The sequence below is a fragment of the Oncorhynchus masou genome, chromosome 23, assembly GCF_036934945.1.
Source record: "Oncorhynchus masou masou isolate Uvic2021 chromosome 23, UVic_Omas_1.1, whole genome shotgun sequence".
In the NCBI taxonomy this organism is placed as follows: Eukaryota; Metazoa; Chordata; class Actinopteri; order Salmoniformes; family Salmonidae; genus Oncorhynchus; species Oncorhynchus masou.
The window spans coordinates 38,694,370-38,722,274 of NC_088234.1; the positions used below are offsets into that span (position 1 = coordinate 38,694,370).

General features: G+C 44.5%; 1 protein-coding gene across 3 annotated transcripts in view; it reads left to right on the plus strand.

The window, feature by feature from the left end:
- The window catches only part of ercc6 (excision repair cross-complementation group 6), a 55,271-nt gene extending 30,219 nt beyond the window's left edge, over window positions 1-25,052 (plus strand). For all 3 annotated transcript variants that reach the window (XM_064932012.1, XM_064932010.1, XM_064932011.1), the window contains exons 12-24: window positions 2,398-2,571; window positions 3,780-3,956; window positions 5,105-5,221; window positions 10,747-10,842; window positions 12,084-12,302; window positions 12,443-12,553; window positions 12,957-13,076; window positions 13,267-13,361; window positions 19,622-19,767; window positions 19,876-20,571; window positions 20,928-21,096; window positions 21,213-21,291; window positions 23,506-25,052. In XM_064932012.1, the coding sequence (XP_064788084.1) occupies window positions 2,398-2,571; window positions 3,780-3,956; window positions 5,105-5,221; window positions 10,747-10,842; window positions 12,084-12,302; window positions 12,443-12,553; window positions 12,957-13,076; window positions 13,267-13,361; window positions 19,622-19,767; window positions 19,876-20,571; window positions 20,928-21,096; window positions 21,213-21,291; window positions 23,506-23,958 (2,652 nt within the window). In that variant the 3' untranslated portion in view covers window positions 23,959-25,052. The remainder of the gene's footprint in view (window positions 1-2,397; window positions 2,572-3,779; window positions 3,957-5,104; window positions 5,222-10,746; window positions 10,843-12,083; window positions 12,303-12,442; window positions 12,554-12,956; window positions 13,077-13,266; window positions 13,362-19,621; window positions 19,768-19,875; window positions 20,572-20,927; window positions 21,097-21,212; window positions 21,292-23,505) is intronic.
- Window positions 25,053-27,905: the final 2,853 nt, after the last annotated feature.

The following is a 27,905-nucleotide window of genomic DNA, read 5'->3' on the forward strand; positions in this document are numbered from 1 at the left end:
TAATTGGTTCAGAGTTTGAAATATCAAAACAATCTGCGTGTCCTAATCGCTTCTGGTGTGGCTGAACAAAGTCAACGTGTGCATGCAGACAGGCGCGTCTGGTTTGGCCAGCACGTAAATCTGAGGGTGGTTTTAACCTTCCAGACTTGGAATTGTATTAACACACCACCCAGGGCTTTTGCTTGCAACATGTACACTCAATAAAAAAAAGAAATGTCCCTTTTTTTAGGACCCTGTCTTTCAAAGATAATTCGTGAAATTCCACATAACTTCACAGATCTTCATTGTAAAGGGTTTAAACACTGTTTCCCATGCTTCAATGGTTCAATGAACCATAAACAATTAATGAACATGCACCTGTGGAACAGTCGTTAAGACACTAGACAATTAAGGTCACAGTTATGAAAAATTAGGACACTAAAAAGGCCTTTCTACTGACTGAAAAACACCAAAGGAAAGATGCCCAGGGTCCCTGCTCATCTGCATGAACGTGCCTTAGGCATGCTGCAAGGAGGCATGAGTACTGCAGATGTGGCCAGGGCAATAAATTGCCATGTCTGTACTGTGAGACGCCTAAGACAGCACGACAGGGAGGACAGCTGATCGTCCTCGCAGTGGCAGACCACATGTAACAACACCTGCACAGGGTCGGTACATCCGAACATCACACCTGCGGGACAGGTACAGGATGGCAACAACAACTGCCAGTGTTACACCAGGAACGCACAATCACTCCATCAGTGCTCAGACTGTCCGCAATAGGCTGAGAGAGGCTGGACTGAGGGCCTGTTGTAATGCAGGTCTTCACCAGACATCAGGCAACAACGTCGCTGAACCAGACTGGACTGGCAAAAAATGCTCTTCACTGACGAGTCGTGGTTTTGTCTCACCAGGGGTGATGGTCAGATTCGCGTTTATCGTTGAAGGAATGCGCTTTACACCGAGGCCTGTACTCTGGAGCTGGATCGATTTGGAGGTGGATGGTCCGTCATGATCTGGGTCGGTGTGTCACAGCGTCATCGGACTGAGCTTGTTGTCATTACAGGCAATCTCAACGCTGTGCGTTACAAGGAAGACATCCTCCTCCCCCATGTGGTACCCTTCCTGCAGGCTCATCCTGACATGACCCTCCAGCATGACAATGCCACCAGCCATACTGCTCGTTCTCGGCGTGAATTCCTGCAAGACAGGAATGTCAGTGTTCTGCCATGGCCAGCGAAGAGCCCGGATCCCATCGAGCACATCTGGGACCTGTTGGATTGGAGGGTGAGGGCTAAGGCCATTTTTATTTATTAGTTTATTTAAGTGCACTAAAGAGGAATCTGGGTACATGTAGAGGATGCTCATCCCCAGAATCGTTTTACGTGTTTATTTTCAAAGGATAAAGCTAAGCACATTAACAACTTCATAGTTAAGAACACTATAACAATATGGAAGAAACTGAAACGTGTTCTACAAGCACCAATATCACTCCCTAAAAACACCCCCATGGAACAACCTTGTATAGCTTTTCAGAATTCACAGATAAATTGGTCTACATGGAAAATTAAAAGGCATAGAAACCTTTTAATGACTTGATAATAGGAAATATATGTATTTCCATGACAGAATTAAAAAGCAATTTTGGACTGACCAATGTAAATATTTTCAAAAGTTTAATTCAAGAAATGTAAATGTTATCTTTTCAACATTGAAGGCAAAAACGTGAATGTCGATTTAAAGCACCACCCCCGCACCTCTCTGATTCAGAGGGGTTGGGTTAAATGCGGAAGACACATTTCAGTTGAATACATTGTTGGACAACTGACTAGGTATCCCCCTTTCCAGTCTTGTGGGATCCCTATTTGAGTCAGAATAGGATATTCATGTGATGGGTAAGATATACCAAACCTTATAGAGAGCCTATACTACTGACAATCTCCTAGGAAAAAATACTACTGGAACCAAGACTTCAAAAGAACTGACATTGGCACAAGATGGGAATGTTGGAACATAACACAATTACAGTTAATGAAAATGTATGCTTAATAAACTCAAATTTACACGTGACAATATTCTCATTCTACAGCACAACTAACAATGACTCAATAACCCATACCTTCTGGGAATGCTATAAAGTCCGAAAGTTAGTGAATGTCAGAAGTATTACATTGTAAATTTACTTTTAATCTGTCTGCATATTTCAAGACATGGCATATGAGGGTGCAGGGAGATACCTGATGGGTTGGATGATACTTTTCTGTACTTATCTGGAAATCAACCAATCCACCATCGTTAACTCAATGGAAAGGTGAAATGGTTTATTATCTAAATGTTGAAAGTGCGTGGGCACTCCGTGTGGCGGAGAGTCATTTGGGCGCTTGAGAGTGATGCGGGGGCTGATTTTTCTCGCTCTAGGAGAAGTTGATATCAGAGATGGCAGCATGTCATGGTGTCTTGATAACGTCGTATTCAGCCGTGAGGATCATGCAGGAGACCCTGCAGAGATACGACGGCTGGCACTACGTTATACTGGACGAGGGACACAAGATCCGCAACCCTCACGCTGGAGTTACCACCGCCTGCAAACAGGTACCCTCACACAGCTCAATAAACCGTTGGTCAGCAACCCTGGTCCTGGATAGCTACAGTATAAGTATGTGGTATAGTGTTTTGTTCCATCCAAGCTGCTAATCAAGATTTTTTTCTTCCCTTTTACCCACTTGCTCTCTCCTCTCACCCTCTTTTTCTCTCTCACACACACTCCTCTCTCTCTCTACCTCTCTCCTCTCTCACCCTCTTTTTCTCTCTCTCACACACACACTCCTCTTTCTCTCTACCTCTCTCCTCTCTCACCCTCTTTTTCTCTCACTCACACACACTCCTCTCTCTCTCTACCTCTCTCCTCTCTCTCTCTACTTCTCTCCTCATCTCACCCTCTTTTTCTCTCTCACACTCACCCCTCTCTCTACCTCTCTCCTCAACTCACCCTCTTTTTCTCTCTCACACACACTCCTCTCTCTCTCTACCTTTCTCCTCTCTCACCCTCTTTTTCTCTCATACACACCCCTCTCTCTCTACCTCTCTCACCCTCTTTTTCTCTCACTCACACACACCCCTCTCTCTCTACCTCTCTCCTCTCTCACCCTCTTTTTCTCTCACTCACACACACCCCTCTCTCTACCTCTCTCACCTTCTTTTTCTCTCACTCACACACACCCCTCTCTCTCTCTCTACCTCCTCTCTTACCCTCTTTTTCTCTCACTCACACACACCCCTCTCTCTCTACCTCTCTCACCCTCTTTTTCTCTCACACACACACTCCTTTCTCTCTCTACCTCTCTCCTCTCTCAACCACTTTTTCTCTCACTCACACACACCCCTCTCTCTCTCTACCTCCTCTCTTACCCTCTTTTTCTCTCACTCACACACACCCCTCTCTCTACCTCTCTCACCCTCTTTCTCTCACTCACACACACCCCTCTCTCTCTCTCTCTCCTCTCTTACCCTCTTTTTCTCTCATTCACACACACCCCTCTCTCTCTACCTCTCTCACCCTCTTTTTCTCTCACACACTCCTCTCTCTCTCTCTACCTCCTCTCTCAACCACTTTTTCTCTCTCTCACACACTCTACTCTTTCTCTCTACCTCTCTCCTCTCTCACCCTCTTTTTCTCTCACACACACACCCCTCTCTCTCTACCTCCTCTCTCACCCTCTTTTTCTCTCTCACACACACCCCTCTCTCTCTCTACCTCTCTCCTCATCTCTCGCTCTTTCACGCCCTTTCTCCGTCTCTAGTTTCGTACTCCTCATAGGTTCATTCTATCTGGCAGTCCTATGCAGAACAATCTGAAGGAGCTGTGGAGTCTATTTGACTTTGTCTTCCCTGGCAAACTGGGCACGCTGCCTATTTTTATGGAACAGTTCTCTGTACCGATCACCATGGGGGGCTACAGCAACGCTTCACCTGTACAGGTAACACACGGACACACAATTTGGCGTCAAAGACGCTCTCGTCATTTTTGGAAGAAGGGAGTTGATCTTACTATTGTTACAAAAGGTCATTTCTCAGGATTTGACATCAGGATTTGATTCACATGGAGGGGATGGAAGAGAGGTAGGGGATGGATAGAGGGAAAGGGAGGGAGGTAGAGGGTGGACAAAGGGGGGGGGGTGAGAAGGGATGGACAGAGAAAGAGGCGGTGAGCTGCTAAACGATGATTCTCAGTCATTAGTGTCCAGTCATTAATAACTCACCGACTGGATTTAATTATTTAACTGGCTCTAGAGGTAACACACACACATTGACTGGATTTAATTATTTAGCTGCTTTTAGATGGCCATCCGTGTTTCCGCTGTCGATAATAAAAAACCTTTACTAATTATTGAAGTTATTAAATGATGAGCGGGCAAAGCACTCTTTCTCTCTATAGCTCTACCCCTTTCCCTTTCTCGCTCCTCTCTTTCTCTCTCACCCCCCATCTGTGTCCATCTTCCGTCTCCCCACCCTCAACTCGCTCACCCTCGCTCTTTCTTTCCATAGTCCTCTCTCTCTCTCTCTCTCCCTTTCTTCCTCCCTCTCCTTTCTAGCTGTGTTATATAGTGCCCTGCAGCTATATCACTTTTTGCCCCCTGCTGGCTGTCCCTCTCACCCCCCTCAGTGAGGTGGATGACTGATGAATGAATGGTCAACAAACGGTTTAAAGGGTTAAATCGTGACCCTGGGCTGAAACCGTTTACTGGATCACACACTATAGGCAGCTGATGAAAGGGAGAGAGTTCCCCCTCTAGAGACCACCATAAGCACTCTGATCAATGTTTAATGGCCCAATCTGCTGAGAGGGGAGGAGTGGATAGAGGGAGGTGGGGGGGCTAAACGACAAACATGCCCCAGGACAAATGTACCATTATAGGTGTCGTGGTCAAGTGTTTGTTCATCTGACCCTTCAGAAGGCGCGTGTGTGTGTCATGTATGTTTACCCAAGGGGCTGTTGAACCATTGTGTTGGTGTCTTTGCTGTCATTTGTTGTAACTGTTTGTTGTGCATCTTGGTTGTTATAGGTCCAGACTGTGTAAAATTGTGCGCGTGTCTTGAATCGTTGTGTCTTTTTGTGTTTTTCTAGGTCCAGACAGCGTATAAGTGTGCGTGTGTTCTGAGGGATACCATTAACCCTTACCTACTCAGACGGATGAAGGCTGACGTGAAGGCCAACCTCTCTTTACCTGACAAGAATGAACAGGTGCGCGTCTCTTTCTGTCCCTCATGTAGCGGATACCAGAAGAGGCTGTAGTCTTTTTGCAATTATTTTTACAGTTCACTGTTTTACGTTCTTGAGGAACTGGGAAATAAGAATACTAGCATAAAGAACAAGGCAGTATCACACTGCAAACCTGTTCCTGCACAATGCTAAGCAAACCTCAACGAACCACAGGTATGTAGAATGTGCCCATTAATGAGTTGTGCCGCGTCTAGATCAGCCCTGTCCGCCCGCCGTAACTGAACCCATAGTCAGCTCTGTTTTCGCGGTGACTGTCCGTGTTCCTGTGCACCATTTTAATAGCAAGGCTCAAGCCACGCCCACCTGAGAATACACTATTCTTAACCATTATTTGGCTGTGTTTGAGAAGTGGATAATACATTGGACAACTGACTGTCACTTGACCGATTGCTTTCAAAATAGAAACTGACCATATTCATACCTGCGCTAAACCACCTTTTCTGCTGGACTTTCCACTATCGGGGGGAGGATGGCGGTACCATCAGATATTGTAGACGTAGAACAACATGGGTTTTGACCCACGTGTTTTTCAAAGTTGATGGGCAACTATTGAAGAGAGAATAGAAAACGGTCTCTTTCCAGTAAGTGTTCCCCTTTGCCGATTTAGAAAATTGTTGATGTTTCTTTAGATGATAATGACAACAAAGCGCAATATATGGATTAATAACGTTGGCATGTGTGGTTACAAATAACAACATTTTTATATTTGACATTCAATTGAATACCTGAATTCCCAACAAAATTTTGAGATTTTATTTTTCTCATTATACAATTGTCTACGTGCAATAATAGTCCATATTTGATGGGTTTTTACAAATTGAGTTGTCTTACTTCGTTATGTAGCTGTTACATTTATCAGAATGTGTTTTTTACCTTCTCATTTTTTATGACCGTTGCTAGTTTTAATGGGTACATCTTGGGGTTTACCAGAGGTTTTCTACAGTTGAAGTCGGAAGCTTACATACACTTAGGTTGGAGTCATTAAAATTAAACCACTCCACATTTTCTTGTTAACCTCTTGGAACTCCCCATCCCGGATCCGGGATCGTGACTAAAGCCTCAGGCTCATTAGCGTAACGCAACGTTAACGATTTCTGAAAATCGCAAATAAAATGAAAATAATGCGTCTGCTCTCAAGCGTAGCCTTTTCTTAACAACACTGTCATCTCAGATTTTCAAAATATGCTTTTGAACCATAGAAATTGACTAATTTGTGTAAGAGTATGCAAAGCTAGCATAGCATTTTGAGTAGCATTTAGCACGCAACATTTTCACAAAAACCAGATAACCAAATAAATAAAATCATTTACCTTTGAAGAGCTTCTGATGTTTTCAATGAGGAGACTCTCAGTTACATACCAAATGCGCAGTTTTTCCTGAAAGCGTCTGTGTGTAGGAGAAATCGTTCCGTTTTCTACATTGCGTCTGGCTACCGAAACGAACCGAAAATTCAGTCACCTACAACGTAAAACTTTTTCCGAATTAACTACATAATATCGACCGAAACATGGCAAACGTTGTTTGGAATCAATCCTCAAGGTGTTTTTTCACATATCTCTTCATTGATATGCAGTTCGTGGAAGCTTGCTTTCCTGTCTGTATCCCATGGAAAAATACTGGCAGCTGCCTTTTGCGCACCAATTTCGGCGCAGGACACCGGGCGGACACCTGGTAAATGTGGTCTCTTATGGTCAATCTTCCAATGATCTGCCTACAAATACGTCACAATGCTGCAGACACCTTGGGGAAACGACAGAAAGGGCAGGCTCATTCCTCTCGCATTCACAGCCATATAAGGAGACAATGGAAAACAGAGCCTCAAAAATCCTGCTCATTTCCTGGATGCCGTCTCATCTTGGTTTTGCCTGAAGCTCACGTTCTAGGGCACGCACAGAAAATATCTTGGTAGTTCTGGACACGTCAGAGTGTTTTCTTTCGAAAGCTATCAATTATATGCATAGTCGAGCATCTTTTTGTGACAAAATATCTTGTTTAAAACGGAACGTTTTTCATCCAAAAATGAAATAGCGCCCCCAGAGCATCAACAGGTTAACAAACCTATAGTTTTGGCAAGTTGGTTAGGACATCTACTTTGTGCATGGCACAAGTCATTTTTCCAACAATTGTTTACAGATTATTTCACTTATTTCACTTATAATTCACCGTATCACAATTCTAGGTGGTCAGAAGTTTACTTACACTAAGTTGACTGTGCCTTTATACAGCTTGGAAAATTCCAGAAAATTATGTCATGGCTTTAGAAGCTTCTGATAGGCTAATTGACATCATTTGAGTCAATTGGAGGTGTACCTGTGGATGTATTTCAAGGCCTACCTTCAAACCCAGTGCGTCTTTGCTTGACATCATGGGAAAATCAAAAGAAATCAGCCAAGTCTGGTTCATCCTTGGGAGCAATTTCCAAATGCCTGAAGGTACCACGTTCATCTGTACAAACAATAGTACGCATGTATAAACACCATGGAACCACTCAGCTGTCATACCGCTCAGGAAGGAGACGCGTTCTGTCTCCTAGAGATGAATGTACTTTGGTGCGAAAAGTGCAAATCAATCCCAGAACAACCGCAAAGGACCTTGTTAAGATGCTGGAGGAAACGGGTACAAAAGTGTCTATATCCACAGTAAAACGAGTCCTATATCGACATAACCTGAATGGCCGCTCAGCAAGGAAGAAGCCACTGCTCCAAAACCGCCATAAAAAAGCCAGACTACGGTTTGCAACTGCACATAGGGACAAAGATTGTACTTTTTGGAGAAATGTCCTCTGGTCTGATGAAACTAAAATTAACTGCTTGGCCATAATGACCATCATAATGTTTGGAGGAAAAATGGGGAGGCTTGCAAGCCGAAGAACACCATCCCAATCGTGAAGCGTAGGGTTGCATTGCTGCAGGAGGTACTGGTGCACTTCACGAAATAGGTAGGAAAATGAGGTAGGAAAATTGTCAGGAGGTTAAAGCTTGGTTGCAAATGGGTCTTCCAAATGGACAATGACCACAGGCATACTTCCAACGTTTTGGCAAAATGGCTTAAGGACAACAAAGTCAAGGTATTGGAGTGGCCATCACAAAGCCCTGACCTCAATCCTATAGAATATTTGTGTGCAGAACTGATTAGGCGTGTGTGAGCAAGGAGGCCTACAAACCTGACTCCGTTACACCAGCTCTGTCAGGAGGAATGGGCAAAATTCACCCAACTTATTGTGGGAAGCTTGTGGAAGGCTACCCTAAATGTTTGACCGAAGTTAAACAATTTAAAAGCAATGCTACCAAATACTGATGTGTATGTAAACTTCTGACCCACTGGGAATGTGATGAAAGAAATACAAGCTGAAATAATTATCTCTACTATTATTCTGACATTTCCCATTCATAAAATAAAGTGATCCTAACTGACATAAGACAGGGACATTTTACTAGGATTTAATGTCAGGAATTATGAAAAACCAAGTTTTTAAATGTATTTGGCTAAGGTGTATGTTACCTTCTGACTTGTATTCGTGTGTCTATTTTAGTCAGGGCTTCTCCCAATGAATTACAACACCACCCGCCCTCCCTCAGCCCTTTTCTCTATCCTGACTGGCTCCCCGTGAATAGTGCTGGCTGTGCTGCAGCACCTGTGCGCACACTGTTCATTAGTGTAATCACTTGTTTCTCCGTTGACTGGAGGAGCAGGTCTTCATTAGGGTGGCTAGCTAATATCTGGTTGGATCTCACAAACCTACACCAGTGTTTCCATTGGTCGGATTTTGGCAGATTTTTTAAATTATTATAATAAAAAATGTTTTAACTGATAAATAAAACTGCCGCTGGCCAATTTGTTACCCCGCTCTTCCACCAAGGCACCTGCAAGTTCCCGGACATTTCTGGGGGGGGATGGCCCTAGCCCTCACCCTCCGATCGAACAGGTCCCAGACGTGCTCAATTGAATAAAGATCCGGGCTCTTCGCTGGCCATGGCAGAACACTGACATTCCTGTCTTGCCGGAAATTACGCACAGAACGAGTAGTATGGCTGGAGGCTCATGTCAGGATGAGCCTGCAGGAAGGGAGGAGGATGTCTTCCCTGTAACTCACAGCGTTGAGATCGCCTGCAATGACAAGCTCAGTGCAATGATGCTGACACACACTGCCCAAGACCATGACGGACCCTCCACCTCCAAATTGATCCCGCTCCAGAGTACAGGCCTCGGTGTAACGCTCATTCCTTTGACAATAATTGCGAATCCGACTATCACCCCCGGTGAGACAAAACAGCGACTCGTTAGCGAAGAGCACTTTTTGACAGTCCTTTCTAGTCCAGCGACGGTGGGTTTGTTCCCATGGGCAACATTGTTGCCGGTGATGTCTGGTGAGGATCTGCCTTACAACAGGCTTACAGGCCCTCAGTCCAGCCTCTCCCAGCCTATTGCAGACAGTCTGCGCGCTGATGGAGGGATTGTGCGTTCCTGGTGTAACTTGGGCAGTTGTTGTTGCCATCCTGTACCTGTCCCGCAGGTGTGATTTTCAGATGTACCGATCCTGTGCAGGTGTTGTTACACGTGGTCTGTCACTGCGAGGACGATCAACTGTCCGTCCTGTCTCCCTGTAGCGCTGTCTTAGGCGTCTCACAGTACAAACATTGCAATTTATTGCACTGGCCACATCTGGAGTCCTCATGAGGAAAAGCTGAGGAAAAGTACATTGTGGCAGTTATTCCAACATCTTCTAAGTGCGCATCGGAATTCGGTAAGAAGTGCACACCGTTGCATGTTCTGTTAAGATGACTAACCATGGGCTTCCTGAGTGGTGCAGTGGTGTAAGGCACTGCATCACAGTATTGCTGCGTCACTACAGCCTGGGATTCGATCTCGCAACTGGCCGTGAGCGGGAGTCCCATAGGGCGGCACACAATTGGCCCAGCGTCATCTGGGTTATGGGAGGGTTTGGGCGGTGAGTGCCTGCAAGCTGATTACGGTCGTCAGTTGAACGGTGTTTCCTCCGACACGTTGGTGCAGCTGGCTTCCGGGTTAAGCGGGCGGGTGTTAAGAAGCGTAGCTTGGCAAGTCATGTTTCAAGAGGACGCATGACTCGACCTTCGCCTCCAGATCCCGTTGGGGAGTTGCAGCGACGATACAAGATCACAATTGGATATCACAAAATTGGGGAGATAAAGCGGGTAAAAAAAAAAAGATGAATACCCATCATCTAAATGTGATTTCTGTCATTCTGAGCACCGTGGGTGGACGCCCTAATCAGGTAACGCACCCAATGCATGTGGGTCTGGTAAATTTCTCAAATGTCCATTAAATTCAAATGCTGCCGGTCAGATTTCCCCACACACACACACACAAACACACACACTATTCTGTTCAGTTCATTAATTGTCTCCCTCGGGACAGAGCCTCTAGGCTGAAACCTCTTTGTTTGATTTCCGCTCACACACTTGTTTCATCAAGGGGTTTTAAAGTGAAGGCTTGTGTTTCTCCAGGTTTTGTTTTGCAGGCTAACAGAGGCGCAGCGTGAGGTGTATCAGGGCTATCTGGACTCCAAAGAGGTCTACCAAATACTGAATGGAGATATGCAGGTGAGTCTCTCTCTCTCTCCCGCTCCATTTCCTCTCATCTACCTCTTAGCTGGCTCTCCTCCTCCTCTTTCTGCACTGAGGCTCTTTTGTTATTGATCAGAGAATTGTATCTATCAACATTTATTGATTGATTGACCTTTTGGCTTTGAACAGTCAAGTCAATTGTCTGTCTATACAAATTATTGTGCTGTAACCACAGGCTGATTTTATTTTAATTTTAAGGCCCATGTATGTATATTGTTTCGTACGACCATCCTGATCTTGCGAGCTTACATTCTCTTTCACTGTGAAAACGAAAACAAAAGTGCAGTGGTCAGGATGGTGGATCAGGGCTAATATATCTCAAGTTATGATCTGGATTGGAAATGCACGTTCTGGCATCCCACTGAAAGACGAGTACCTAGTTCAGGTTAAGCCGGTTATTCTTCCAGGAAAAAGATGGGCCTTATTCATTATTTAACACAAACACTGGAGTACTATCCGAGATGGTCTATAATGTTGAGATATGCCATTCTATGGGTTTTGCTCGACATGATGCATGCATAAAGCTTTCTATAGGGACCTGTATGTTATCTCAGTGTGTCATTCACATTAGGATATGTAAGGTCAGTGGTATGATAACTGATGCCTGGTCAGAGGAATGCTCTACAGTGGTTTTTGAGTGTATCTCTGACCCGAGGAAAGGCTTTTACACCAACCGTTCTTCATCACTGCTCTATATTTCCTTGTGCGCACGCACACACACTCTCAGTGGTCAGTCCTCTCCTTGATGTGGTCTCTGAATCCATTAACCCACATTACTAATGCAGCACTTGGCTAGTGCACTGCAAACACACAACGCACTCTTTGCCTTCTGCAGGGAATTAGTTATGTCGGATCATTCATTAGGACCCTTATGGAAATAATTAGTCTGAAAATGTGTTTGTTTAAAGGGACCAACATCAATATGATCATGGAAATATAATCAAATGTAATGTTGTTGACTGGAAAGCATATTATTTTCTAGCTTGCTTCTTTTTGTAGATCCTAACAAGGTAGATGCAAAACATCGATCAATGCTGTGTTTACCAAATGTTTTTGCGCTATGATCAACCTTAAGTTTTGTGAGCTATCTTGTGACACATCGACTGACAAATGAAACAGTTCTACCACAAAGTTGGGGAACACTATCCTCCTAGTTCACTGCGACTGTTTCATTTATTAATGCATTTATATATTGTGTTTTTATACTTCATTTCCAGGTGTTCTCGGGCCTGATAGCACTGCGTAAGATGTGTAACCACCCGGACCTGTTCTCTGGGGGTCCCAAGATCCTGAAGGGTATACCAGAGGACCAACTGACTGAAGAGGAACACTTTGGCTTCTGGAAACGTTCCGGCAAACTGATGGTGGTGGAATCACTGCTCCGACTTTGGTTTAAACAGCAACACAGAGTCCTGCTGTTCACACAGTCCAGACAGGTGTGTGGGTGGGGGTGGGGACGACAACGACAGAGACAATGACTGGGTGGGTCTCAAGTTCCATAGAATATTAATCTGACAATCCTGTTTGGCCTAATCCACAACTCTTTCTTCCTCTCTCTCGCGCCGTCTCTTTCTAGATGTTGGGGATATTGGAGGTTTTTGTGAGGGAGAATGGCTACACCTATGTGAAAATGGATGGTACCACGACCATCGCCTCTAGACAGCCTCTCATCGCTCGATACAACGAAGTAAGGGTCTACAATTCTACCCTTTTCACACTTTCTTGCAGACCTGAACCAAACTGTGCTGGCTCAGATATTTCCTTCTCACATTGTCTTTTTCAGCATGCTTCCAGCAACTATGGTTGACACGTAGTCAGGCCTGTTCAATATAGCTTAGGTTTGGATCGTCTCGATTCGGCTCAGTAGTGTGAAAAGACCTTTCAGTAAAAAATCTTAACGCTGGGGGTTAGATTGCTAGTGTGGAAACGGCATATTGTCTAGCCTGCTGCCCAGTGTCTTTGGATATCTTCGCATATGGTCCCATAATCAGACGTGTCCTGAAGAGTGATTTTAAAAAGTAGTATAAGAAATTGTTCTGTATATGCTTTGACCACCATTATATCCTAATTTGTCCTCTCCTCCTCTCCAGGACAAGTCTATCTTTGTGTTCTTGTTGACCACCAGAGTGGGGGGGCTGGGAGTCAACCTGACCGGAGCCAACCGAGTCATCATCTATGACCCCGACTGGAACCCTAGCACTGACACACAGGTACACACACCGCTCACCATAGGGTCGACAGACTCCATGGTACACAGACATATCTGTGACCAGTCAGTCGTTGCCTAACCATGAATCTCCTGCTATTGTCTTGTCCCCGAGGCTCAATGGGCGTATGTGGAGGATCTCACACACTCTTATCACACTCTCACCCCCATGTCCCTGTGTTGTTGTCCTCTAGGCTCGAGAGCGAGCTTGGAGGATCGGTCAGAAAAAGGAGGTGACTGTCTATAGACTACTGACCGCCGGGACCATTGAGGAGAAGATCTACCACAGGTAGGAAGGGAAGGAGGGACACTTATCACTAGCCATTCACCGAGGTATAGCCCTCACTTCCTGAGGGGTTAAAATACAGACTTTGCATATATCTGAGCACGCTGCATTTTGCCAAAGGCATCAAGAAGGGTAACATTTACTTTCTCAGGCCCCGTTATGATATAATATGCCATTTTAGCAGATGCTTTCATCCAAAGCGATTTACAGTATTGCGTGCATACAATTTCGTATATGGACTACCCAAAGAAACCGCGACGCTGACGTTGCAAGCGCTCTAGTTTCAAGTTTTATTTGTTACATGCACAAGTACAGTGGCATGCTTAACTTGAAACCCCTTCTCAACAGTGCAGTATTCAATATCAAAATAGGAGAACTATAAAAACAAAAATAAGAAATACATTTTAGGTGCAGGTAAACTGCATTAATTGAGGTAGATGTGTACATGTAGGCAGGGATTAGGAGAAAGTGACTGGTAGCAGGATGGATAAATAACAATAGTAAACAATACAGCAGCAGGGTAAGTGGTGGGTGTGTGCGTGGTGGTGAGTGTCAGTGTATGCATGTGCGGGTTGAGACCTATGAGCGTGTGCACTGTCAGTGCATACAGTCCACGGTGGGGGTAGAGGCTCTCGCTCTCTCTTGGAGCCTGTTGGTCCGAGACCTGATACTCTGGTACTGCCTGGACGGAGAACTGTCTATGGCAGGGCTGGCTGGAGTCTGGCAATTTTTTTGGGCCTTGTTCAAATCAAATCAAATTTTATTTGTCACATACACATGGTTAGCAGATGTTAATGCGAGTGTAGCGAAATGCTTGTGCTTCTAGTTCCGACAATGCAGTAATAACCAACAAGTAATCTAACTAACAATTCATAAACTACTGTCTTATACACAGTGTAAGGGGATAAAGAATATTTACATAAGGATATATGAATGAGTGATGGTACAGAGCAGCATAGGCAAGATACAGTAGATGGTATCGAGTACAGTATATACATATGAGATGAGTATGTAAACAAAGTGGCATAGTTAAAGTTAGTTAGTGATACATGTATTACATAAGGATGCAGTCGATGATATAGAGTACAGTATATACGTATGCATATGAGATGAATAATGTAGGGTAAGTAACATTATATAAGGTAGCATTGTTTAAAGTGGCTAGTGATATATTTACATCATTTCCCATCAATTCCCATTATTAAAGTGGCTGGAGTTGAGTCAGTGTCAGTGTGTTGGCAGCAGCCACTCAATGTTAGTGGTGGCTGTTTAACAGTCTGATGGCCTTGAGATAGAAGCTGTTTTTCAGTCTCTCGGTCCCAGCTTTGATGGACCTGTACTGACCTCGCCTTCTGGATGATAGCGGGGTGAACAGGCAGTGGCTCGGGTGGTTGATGTCCTTGATGATCTTTATGGCCTTCCTGTAACATCGGGTGGTGTAGGTGTCCTGGAGGGCAGGTAGTTTGCCCCGGTGATGCGTTGTGCAGACCTCACTACCCTCTGGAGAGCCTTACGGTTGAGGGCGGAGCAGTTGCCGTACCAGGCGGTGATAGAGCCCGCCAGGATGCTCTCGATTGTGCATCTGTAGAAGTTTGTGAGTGCTTTTGGTGACAAGCCGAATTTCTTCAGCCTCCTGAGGTTGAAGAGGCACTGCTGCGCCTTCTTCACGATGCTGTCTGTGTGAGTGGACCAATTCAGTTTGTCTGTGATGTGTATGCCGAGGAACTTAAAACTTGCTACTCTCTCCACTACTGTTCCATCGATGTGGATAGGGGGGTGTTCCCTCTGCTGTTTCCTGAAGTCCACAATAATCTCCTTAGTTTTGTTGACGTTGAGTGTGAGGTTATTTTCCTGACACCACACTCCGAGTGCCCTCACCTCCTCCCTGTAGGCCGTCTCGTCGTTGTTGGTAATCAAGCCTACCACTGTTGTGTCGTCCGCAAACTTGATGATTGAGTTGGAGGCGTGCGTGGCCACGCAGTCATGGGTGAACAGGGAGTACAGGAGAGGGCTCAGAACGCACCCTTGTGGGACCCCAGTGTTGAGGATCAGCGGGGAGGAGATGTTGTTACCTACCCTCACCACCTGGGGGCGGCCCGTCAGGAAGTCCAGTACCCAGTTGCACAGGGCGGGGTCGAGACCCAGGGTCTCGAGCTTGATGACGAGCTTGGAGGGTACTATGGTGTTGAATGCTGAGCTGTAGTTGATGAACAGCATTCTCACATAGGTATTCCTCTTGTCCAGATGGGTTAGGGCAGTGTGCAGTGTGGTTGAGATTGCATCGTCTGTGGACCTATTTGGGTGGTAAGCAAATTGGAGTGGGTCTAGGGTGTCAGGTAGGGTGGAGGTGATATGGTCCTTGACTAGTCTCTCAAAGCACTTCATGATGTTGGAAGTGAGTGCTACAGGGCGGTAGTCGTTTAGCTCAGTTACCTTAGCTTTCTTGGGAACAGGAACAATGGTGGCCCTCTTGAAGCATGTGGGAACAGCAGACTGGTATAGGGATTGATTGAATATGTCCGTAAACACACCAGCCAACTGGTCTGCGCATGCTCTGAGGGCGCGGCTGGGGATGCCGTCTGGGCCTGCAGCCTTGCGAGGGTTAACACGTTTAAATGTTTTACTCACCTCGGCTGCAGTGAAGGAGAGACCGCATGTTTCCGTTGCAGGCCGTGTCAGTGGCACTGTATTGTCCTCAAAGCGGGCAAAAAAGTTATTTAGTCTGCCTGGGAGCAAGACATCCTGGTCCGTGACTGGGCTGGATTTCTTCCTGAAGTCCGTGATTGACTGTAGACCCTGCCACATGCCTCTTGTGTCTGAGCCGTTGAATTGAGATTCTACTTTGTCTCTGTACTGACGCTTAGCTTGTTTGATAGCCTTACGGAGGGAATAGCTGCACTGTTTGTAGTCAGTCATGTTACCAGACACCTTGCCCTGATTAAAAGCAGTGGTTCGCGCTTTCAGTTTCACGCGAATGCTGCCATCAATCCACGGTTTCTGGTTAGGGAATGTTTTAATCGTTGCTATGGGAACGACATCTTCAACGCACGTTCTAATGAACTCGCACACCGAATCAGCGTATTCGTCAATGTTGTTATCTGACGCAATACGAAACATGTCCCAGTCCACGTGACGGAAGCAGTCTTGGAGTGTGGAGTCAGCTTGGTCGGACCAGCGTTGGACAGACCTCAGCGTGGGAGCTTCTTGTTTTAGTTTTTGTCTGTAGGCAGGTATCAGCAAAATGGAGTCGTGGTCAGCTTTTCCGAAAGGGGGCGGGGCAGGGCCTTATATGCGTCGCGGAAGTTAGAGTAACAGTGATCCAAGGTTTTTCCACCCCTGGTTGCGCAATCGATATGCTGATAAAATTTAGGGAGTCTTGTTTTCAGATTAGCCTTGTTAAAATCCCCAGCAACAATGAATGCAGCCTCCGGATAAATGGTTTCCAGTTTGCAAAGAGTTAAATAAAGTTCGTTCAGAGCCATCGATGTGTCTGCTTGGGGGGGATATATAGGGCTGTGATTATAATCGAAGAGAATTCTCTTGGTAGATAATGCGGTCTACATTTGATTGAGGAATTCTAAATCAGGTGAACAGAAGGATTTGAGTTCCTGTATGTTTCTTTCATCGCACCATGCCTCGTTAGCCATAAGGCATACGCCCCCACCCCTCTTCTTACCAGAAAGGTGTTTGTTTCTGTCGGCGCGATGCGTGGAGAAACCCGTTGGCTGTACCGCTTCGGATAGCATCTCTCCAGTGAGCCATGTTTCCGTTACAGTCTCTGATGTCCCTCTGGAATGCTACCCTTGCTCGGATTTCATCAACCTTGTTGTCAAGAGACTGGACATTGGCAAGAAGAATGCTAGGAAGTGGGGCACGATGTGCCCGTCTGCGTAGTCTGACCAGAAGACCGCCTCGTTTCCCTCTTTTTCGGAGTTGTTTTTTTGGGTCGCTGCATGCGATCCATTCCGTTGTCCTGTTTGTAAGGCAGAACGCAGGATCCGCGTCGCGTAAAACATATTCTTGGTCGTACTGATGGTGAGTTGACGCTGATCTTATATACAGTAGTTCTTCCCGACTGTATGTAATGAAACCTAAGATGACCTGGGGTACTAATGTAAGAAATAACACGTAAAAAAACAAACTGCATAGTTTCCTAGGAACGCGAAGCGAGGCGGCCATCTCTGTCGGCGTGTGTATGTCCTGAATGGCTGGGAGCTCGCCCACCGTGATGTGCTGGGCCGTCCGCACCACCCTCTGTAAGGCCTTGCGGACAAGGGTGGAGCAGTTGCCACACCAGGCAGTGATGCAGCCGGTCAAGACGGTATCCAGTTGCAGAGGGAGGTGTTCAGTCCCAGGGTCCCAAACTTGGTGACAATCTTGGAGGCGGCTATGGTGTTGAATGCTAAGCCATAGTCGATAAACAGCATTCTCACATAGGATTTTCCCCTTCATGTCTAAGTGGGAAGGGCAGTGTGGAGTGCAATTGAGATGGCGTCGTCTGTGGATCTGTTGAGGCGGTATGCAAACTGGAGTGGCTCCAGGGTGTCTGGGGTGATGGTGTGGATGTGTCATGGCCAGCCTTTTCTAAGCATTTCATGATTACAGATGTGAGTGCGACAGGGCGGTAGTCATTGTGGCAGGTTACTTTAAATTTCTTGGGAACAGGAACGATGGATGGTCATTTTGAGGCATGTGGAGATTTACAGACTGGAACAGGGGGAGGTTGAAAATGTCCGTTACGACACCTGCCAGCTGGTCTGCTCCTGCCCTGAGGATGCACCCTGGTATTCTGCCTTGTTCAGTGGCCTTATGAGTGTTGACGCGTTTAAAGGTCTTACTCACGTCAGCCTCGGAGAGCGAGTAATCCGGAACAGCGGGAGCCCTTATGCAAGGCTTGCGGTATTGTCAATGAAGAGTACATAAACGGCTTGAAGATCATCTGGTAGAGTGGCATCGTTGGGTAGCTCACGGTTGGCTGGTTTGTCCTTTATAATCCGTAATGCATTTTCGTCCTTGCCCAATGCATTGAGCATTGGAGACAGTGCAATAGGATTCCACCTTATTCCTGTATCGTCTTTTTTGCATGTTTGGTGGTTCTACGGAGGTTGTAGCTGGACTTCCTCATGTGACCGTGGCTACTTCCTTAGCCTCACGGTTAGCTACATTGGCTGCAATAGCCCTATGTGTAGTGTGACTCTGTCCTTTAGTTGAACATGTGTCTCAGTGTTAACCCAGGGCCTTTGGTTGGGAAAACATCTGACCTTTACTGTAGGGACAACGTCATCGGTGCACTTTCTGATGAAGCCGGTGGCGGGGTGGTGAAAGTTGGCGATGTTGGCGAAGTCCCGAAACACATTTCTTGTCCTGTAAAACGTAGCCTCTGCTTCATTGGACCACTTCTCCACTGAGTGTGTCACAGGCACATCTTGCGAAGGGAGGCCAAGGGAGTGACTTGTAAGTGTACTTGTTGGTCGTATAACAGTAGTTTTAGAGCCCCTAGAAGCATAGAACACTTGCTGGGAAATGTTAGGCAGAAAGAACCATGTCTGAGTTTCATGCATCTAGTGGAAAACGTAAATGTAACAATTTATGTTAAATGGAGAGTTGAAGTTAAAGAGAAGCGAGGGACAGAAAAGTCATGTTTGGGAAAGATTTGGTGAAGTGGTTAAAAAATATATATTGATAGCAGTGCCAGCTATGTTATGTGTGTCGTTGTGAGAGCACTATACAAATTCCACAGTCACAAGACAGGTTGTCAAATAGGCCTATGGCACGTCAAGGGGAACTGTAGCGTACTATTCAGACTGGTTAAATGGACACTGAAATCTATAACCTCTCGCATATTAACTCCTGCAGAATTTAGCATTTCTTGCAGTAAAATTATACACCAAATGTTGGCAAAATTTTGACTCCCAAATAGCCTACCAAAAAGTTGGAAATTATAAGCAGTAACCTGTCTCAAAATCATCCCGCCATCGGACTGTAGCCTACAGCGCATTTTCTATATTATTGGGTTAGGGTCGGGCTTCAGATTTTCACTTTGTCACATATAGTCGGCGATTGCGGATAGGTTTTTTAGCAATTGTGTGTGCGGGTGAACAAACAGCTGACCGGCCACAGGGCTACAATTACTTCTGGACCTTTTACTGTGTCCACATTTCAAGTAGCTCTTCACCTGTAATAAACTGAACTATTGAGATTCTCCTCCCAACACCACCAGGAGAGACTGTGTTAATATTCACCTCTGGTGTTTTTCCCTTCAGGCAAATCTTCAAACACTTCCTGACCAACCGCATTCTGAAGGACCCCAAACAGCGACGCTTCTTCAAGTCCAACGACATCTACGAGCTGTTTACCTTATCTAACCCTGACGGGACGCAGGGCACTGAGACCAGCGCTATATTTGCAGGTACACACACACACACACACACACACACACGTGGTTCCGCCTGTCTTTTCCTATTGGTTTTGTGTTTGTTTGTATTTCCACTCATTTTTATTTCCACTCATTGTGTAGGCACGGGTTCTGATGTCCAAGCTCCTAAGAAGCCAGTCAGACCAAGGTCTAACCATAGACACTCTGTAACCAATCACAATGTTAGCTCCACTGGAGGTGGAGCCATCCCTTCCCCATCTCCCCGGCCTGGAGACAGGACCACCCCCCTTCGCAGTAACATCTCTCTCAATAAGAACAACAGGCTGACGGACAGCCAGGAAGCCAACCAGGGCGAGGCAGATATTCCTATTGGACAGTCCCAGACAGAATGTGACACACAGCATTCTAGGGAAGAGGGAAGCAATGCTCATATACTCACAGACCCCGACAGAGACCAAAACTCCATTCTGACCCACAAACACAGAGACTCACCCGTGACCAGCCCAAACCCACACAAACATTCACACACTAACTCCGTCAGTCCCAGCACACAGAAACAACGAGACAAATACAGTCCACACAAACACAGAGAGTCTCAAGGACCCAGCCCCAGTCCCTACAAACACCGGGAGAAGAGGAAGCACTGTGACTCAACAGTAGAAGGACCTAAAAACAAACACGGGAATCAGAAACAGGCCAAGGTCGAGGGTCATCGCATCTCCTACCTGGTGAAGAAGAGGAGCTACAAAGGACAAGAGGAGCGCGAGGAGCAGCCGGAAAAACAGGACCAGAGACAGAGCGACGACTATGTACTGGCCAAACTCTTCAAGAAGTCGGGTATGTTTTTATGTTAATACATGTTTATAAGTAATGAAATATATTTTTGTTGGTAGTTATGTCGCTTTAATGCTTATTCAGGAAAGGAAAGTGTTATCGTACTTTTCTTTCCGCGTTTCAAGAAATCGGGTACCTCTGCACATGAGGCATTATTTGCCAGGTGAAGTATTGTTGGACTGAAGGTGAAGCTCTTCGTTAAACCGTAGAAGATGAACTAGCATGAACCAAACAGTGTTTTTGTGTGTGCGTTTTTTTTGTTTTTGTTTGTGGTGTTTAAACCACAATTTGTGTTAATGATTTTGTCCTACAATCACAAAGTAATCTTTAACCTTCTTCTCTCGGTCTCTCCTCTCTAGGTATCCACAGTGTGATGCAGCATGACTCCATCATGGAGGCGTCTAACCCAGACTTTGTCCTGGTGGAAGCTGAAGCTAACAGAGTAGCAAAAGACGCTTTGAAAGCTCTGAAGGTCTCCAGACAACACTGTAGACTGCCCTACAACCAACCTGCCCCAGCTCCAGCCAGGTACACACACACACACAGCCTAGCACGCACAGGCTATCACTGTAGACTTCCACATTGAGTGGAGGAGTATGGGTATTGTAGTTTGAATATGTGTGTGGGTGGTTGTGTGTCTACAGGAAGAGGTTTGGTCAGAAGAAGAATCCTTTGCTGTCTGCTCCTCCTGCTACAGTTGTCCCAGCTCAGGACAAATGCAAGGTAACTACACACCTCAACACCACTGAGGTAGACAACATATTTGTATTAGGGCACACAAAATAAAATGTTTTTTACAGGGTGTCTGCTGGTCCTTAATTTTTTTTTTTTAAATAAATTTAGCTAAATGAAAGGCCTTTAAAATGTCTTAATGTCAGTTTTAAATGGTCTTAAAAAATTCAACCGGAGACGACTGTGTCTCCGCAATGTTGTGCTGCTGCTTATTGTTGCCACCACAGCAAAATAAACAGTATAGTGCATTGTCTTCATATTTCCTCTAATGAAAGTGTCTGCCCATGTTCCTGTTTCGCCAGGACCTGCTGCAGTGATAATGAGCGAGCCACTTTTTACTTCCTTTCTTATTTTGGAGGAAAAAAAGTGTTCTGATTCTAGCTATAACAAAAACACAGTAATACTGTGTAATATTCAGGGCATAAAATTAACACCCGCCACCTGACAAATGCAGGTAGATTTTGGCATTGGTGGGTAAGAATGTCTAATTCACCAGCCACGTTGGCGTGTGGTAACTCTCCGGGCACTACAGTGTGAGTGTTTAATTTTTTTTTAAGTGTGTGTTGTGATTTTATAGCAAAATAAATGCTGCAGTAGCTGTTTTCAAAGTATTTCTGCCATTTTGTTTCATATCTACTAATACACAAAGAAATCTGAATCCTAAGGTTATAGCTATCCCACCTTGCAACAGCAACTCTGCCTGTCTGGTGGGCTGTGAGCACTGAAAGATTTGTTTTTAGAATTATTGGGCACAGGCATAAAAGTTGGTCTAATGTACTCTGAAGTCTACTAAAGTGAGACTTTGTCCTCGTGTTTCTTGGCAATTTACATTGTTTTGTTCACAAGCTAGGTTGCTTTTCAATGTTTGAGTTTGCTCTCGCTGCTAGCAAAAATAGACATTGTTGGCCTCAACTAGTGAAGTTCTCACGGGAACATGTGGTGACTCCAGCAGCCCTGTTACCAAGGTTACCTTAAAGGGGCAGCTAAAGTGTTTTGTCAGATTTTTTTGTTTTGTTAAAATACTCAGGTCACAGAATATATTAAAACAAGCAATATACCACATTATTTCTTACTAATAATAAATGTATTGTTTTAGAAACATTACTAAGCATGCTCATCATTTTTTTGTGTATCTTTGTGTAATTGTGCCAAAAAACAAATCAAAGTTGTTGCTAGATTTTTTTTATCTACCAACCACAGTGGCTGGTATAGAAAAAAGTTTGTTTAAGGCCCTGGTAATACTCTTCACAGTTGAAGAGAGGATGTTCTCAGCTTTGTGCAGGTATATTGTTTTTTTATTTCTCAGCTGTCTATTTTACAACCGAGATATGGATCTGCGATACGGAGCACGCAAAATTAGCATTGTCTATTGCGAGCTCATCGGCCTCTGCGAGCGCATTGGCCTCACTGGGTATTAGGCTATGACAGCGACGTTTTTTTGGGGGGGGGGGGATTAATCATTACTTTACTGTTAGATTAAAACATGGTTACTTCCAGTGAAAATTATACTTCGAGGTAGTGATCTAGCTAATATGTTTTTTATTTTCCATTTACCCAGGTGAATTAACACCAAATATATTAATCTGTGATATTAGTGCACGTAAAGATGTAGGACAATTAATCTCTATTGAACAAAAAATAGACACCTATTTTAACTGTAAAATATGACAATGGACTAATTGTCAACCTAAAATGCATTACAATCACAGGATTAGGTTGCAGTGCACATCAAAATATCTGCCTAGATATATCTGCCTAATATCTGCCTAAAATACCTGCCTAGATAAAAAAAGTGTTATTTGAATGCCATCTCAGTAGTCTATTGCACATCTTTATTAAAGCACTGTGAATGCCATCAGAAGATGGTTAGCCTACACATTTTTTTCTATTAGTGACGGTGTGAAGAAATATGGGAATATTAGCAGTTTTGTAGCACACGTAGACCTCAATTGGTATTAAATTGGCATTGAACAGGTCTTTTTAAAAAGTCTTAAATTCAACTTGATGGAACCTGCAGATGGAAATGGAAATTTGTGTTTCTTATTGGACACATCCAGGTAGTCCCTCGTTTCGGTCTGTTGACCTCTGTTAGGTGCCTAATGAACATAACCCTGCTGAAACATATAGTCAGATATTCTCTGTTCTCCATGTTCTTCATTATTCTGTTCTCTGTTGTAACCCGGTGTGTCTGCTTTATCTGTGTAGGACGCTGCCATCATCAAGAAAACCATCGCTAGGAAACCAATCCCGGGGGGTCACTTCAGTGGAGAAGGGGTAGAGGTGGGAGGCTCTTCCTCTACTACGGCCCCCCTCTCTTCCTCCACTCTACTGGCCCGCATGAAAGCTAGGAACCACCTCAGCCTGCCCCAGAGAGAAGGGGATGAAGGAGAAGAGGAAGATGGGGGTGCCCGTATCCCCTCAGGCCCTCCTGCCCCCCCTACGGAACACGATGAACTCCTGGTGGAGCTGAGAAACTTTGTGGCATTCCAGGGAGCTGTGGATGGACAGGCCAGCACCAAGGAGGTCCTGGACCACTTCACCCCCAGACTGACCCACACCCAGACCCCTGTCTTCAGAGAACTACTCCGAAACATCTGTAACTTCCACAGGGCAAAGGGGCAGGAGGGGACGTGGAGACTTAAACCTGACTACAGATAATGGGAGTAAGGAGAAGGGGAGAGGAGACTCACATCTGACTACTTGTAGTGAGGGTGAGGCAGAGGAGGAGAAGTCTGGGTTGATGGAGAAAAAACATTTTTGACTGATGTCGAGGAGATAGGAAAGAGAGGGAGAAGGGGACCTGAGTTACTGTAGTAGTTGGGTTGGGGGGGTGCTATTAATGAAATTGTCATATTTATTTGTTTATACCTGGGATCTACTTGAATTCAGACATTTTACATGTAGCTGACATAGTAGCTAGAAATTGAATACTGTTATTGTGGCAGCAGGAAATTATGCAGCTGTTTTTAATTCAAAATAAGAGTCCCCCTACAAAGACACGTTAAACTTGGGGAATATGCAGTACAACGGTTTTTCACAGCATTGCAACCACCTTTTAAGAATATGTCTTGATCATTTGACGTACTTTTATTTTTGACCCCATAGAGACGATTTTCACGTCTTAATCTGCCAATGCCGCACTTCCGCATCTGCGGTGAAAGGTGGCAGAGCTAGAGCTGTGTTTGTCAGACCATGAGACATTCCAGAATATCAGTGTTCTCACGAAAATGTCTGTAGCGTCTGAACGGCCTACAAACTGTTACCCCTATATGGAAAGATGAAACTCTCACGAACACAATGTTGTGCTCTACGACCCCCACAAGCATCTTGGGACTAGTTTGAAGTCGGTACAGATGATCTGCCAACTTCGGTCTGAAGCGTCTGAACAGTTTGGGCTACATGCTAATATTTCTCACGAACACGTACACTACCGTTCAAAAATTTGGGGTCACTTAGAAATGTCCTTGTTTTTGAAAGAAAAGCACAAAAAAAATTGTACATTAAAATAATACAGGAACACAATGTAATTACTATTGTTGCTGGAAACGGCTGATTTATTTTATGGAATATCTACATAGGCCCATTATCAGAAACCATCACTCCTGTGTTCCAATGGCCCGTTGTGTTAGCTAATCCAAATTTGACATTTTAAACGGCTAATTGATCATTAGAAAACCTTTTTGCAATTATGTTAGCCAGGTTGAAAACTGTTGTTCTGATTTAAAGAAGCAATAAAACTGGCCTCCTTTAGACTAGTTGAGTATCTGGAACATCAGCATTTGTGGGTTTGATTACAGGCCAGAAACAAAGACCTTTCTTCTGAAACTCATCAGTCTCTTCTTGTTCTGAGAAATGAAGGCTATTCCATGGGAGAAATTGCCAAGAAACTGAAGATCTCGTACAACGCTGTGTACTACTCCCTTCACAGAACAGCGCAAACTGGCTCTAACCAGAATAGAACGAGTGGGAGGCCCCGGTGCACAACTGCTAGAGGACAAGTACATTAGTGTCTAGTTTGAACAACCGATGCCTCACAAGTCCTCAACTGGAAGCTTAATTAAATATTACCCGCTAAACACCAGTCTCAACGTCAACAGTGAAGAGGTGACTTTGCTGAGAACGCCAACTGCCCGCATGCATATTGTGCCAACTGTAAAGTTTTCTGAAGGAGGAATAATGGTTTGGGGCTGTTTTTCATGGTTCAGGCTAGGCCCCTTAGTTCCAGTGAAGGGAAATCGTAAAGGTACAGCATGCAATGACATAGAAGATTCTGTGCTTTTTACTTTGTGGCAACAGTTTGGGGAAAGCCCATTCCTGTTTCAGCATGACAATAGAATAAAAATTTATAGTCCATCCAGGATGGACATTTTTCTTTGGTATCACCTTCATTAAAATAATCACATACATTCTCACATCATACACATTTAAACCAGTCAGTCCATCATGTTGCATACACTAACAACATGGAAGACATTAATTAATTCACTCGCAAACGACCACTGTCCCAACTGCACTCGATAGATAAGTACATGACCGATACAATTGACTTTGCATTTAGTAGTTCAACAGCACAAGGAATGAATGAATGTTTGAACACATTCTTCTTGGCTGCCCCTGTGCACAAAGCGAAGTCCATACAGAAAGGGTTTGTCGAGATCAGTGTGGAAGAACATGACTGGCCTGCACTGCCCTGACCTCAACCCCATCGAACACCTTTTGGATGAATTGGAACGACGACCACGAGCCAGGCCTAATCACCCAACATCAGTGCACGACCTCACTAATGCTCTTGTGTCTGAATGGAAGCAAGTCCCCGCAGCAATGTTCCAACATCTAGCGGAAAGCCTTTCCAGAAGAGTGGAGGCTGTTGTAGCAGCAAAGGTGGGATCAACTCCATATTAATGACCATGATTTTGGAATGAGATGTTTGACCAGCATACTTTTGGCCATGTAGTGTATTTATACCAGTATTTTTTAGAAAGTTTACACCAACACTGGTATGTTGAAAGCTATACGTAAAGAAATACACTTTTAGTAAAATACAAGTATATGTAATTGGATTTACTCGTCTACAAAACTTTAAATTGGTCTATTGAGCTGAGCAATGAGTTTAATACAGAGTGCTGGTGAGTCCTTACTCCACCTACTCCATTCACTGCAATGCAATACACAGCATATGAGTTACATATTGGCTTATAGAGAAGAAATATAATGCCACCGTAAAAGTGGGGTAGGGATTACTCTATGGTCTGTAGAATCTAAATAGGGTTTTATTTCTTGGGGGGACTGAGTCTACATACCCAGCCAGCACTTTTACTCCACCCATTCCAACAGTCCCAACGCAATACACTGTTGGCCTATAAATTACATATTGGCTTAGAGGGGTAAAAAAGACTGTGCATTGTGTCCTATGGAATGGGTGTAGTAAAAGGCCAGCAACACTCCGTATTATTCAATGCCCATGAAATTTTACCATACAGATTCAACAGACCCTACTTTTTTCACTGTAAGACCAATATTGTAACTCATATGCTGTGAATTGCATTGCAGTGAATGGAGTGGGTGGAGTAAGGACTCACCAGCGCTCTGTATTAAACCCGTTGCTCAGCTCAATTGGCACAAATAATGTTTTTTTTCACTGTAAGACCAATATTGTCAACATACCAGTCTGAACATTGTATTTTTCAAGTAGCCTTAAAATAATGTAAACATTTAACAAATATTCCATAAATTCTTTCTTGCATTTGAAGCACAATAAAAATCGACATTGATTAAAATGTCATATCTTTTGAATGAGTATCCATCCACCTTGCAATGTTAAGAAATGCGTGCTTTTATTTAGGTTTCTTCATTACCATAGGAAAGTGATGTCATGCTTAGTGCTGTTTGAAGGATAGTAGTCAGAGATTGACTAAGGAAAAATACAATATTCATGGAGTGTACAAAACATTTGGAACACCTTCCTAATATTGAGTTGCACATCTTTTTTTCCCTCAGAACAGCCTCAATTTGTCGGGACATGGACTCTACAAGGTGTCGAAAGCATTCCACAGGGATGCAATCCCATCCTTGTGGCATGGGGCTTTATCGTGCTGAAAAAAATCAATTTGAAAATGGATACACCTGATTCACCTGATGTTGCTCCACTTTTACCAATGGGCCCATTGTGTGCAATGTTGACAGTGGAATAATGGATGCATGTACTCATTGTTTTCTCCATACCCTAGTCCTCCCATCAGCATTAAATGGCAGGAACCCGATTCATCAAACCATGCAATGTTTTCCAATTCTCCAGTATCCAGTGTTTTTGTTCCTGAGCCCACTGCAGCCGCAACTCTATAAGGTCGTCGGCTGTTCTACCCAATTTCTGTCAATGTACGACGAGTTGTGCATTATTTTATTGGTCTTTGAGATCCAATGTTGTACTGGACTGTCAGTTGACTAACTGTTTCCCGCCCGTCTGTTGCTCTGCACAATTCGTGTCAACCTTCCTTTGTCCTCTTTCATCTGTGACCCATTTTAGACCACTGGCCTGCCATTGGCTGGATGTCCTTTGGGTGGTGGACCATTCTTGATACACACAGGAAACTGTTGAGCATAAACAA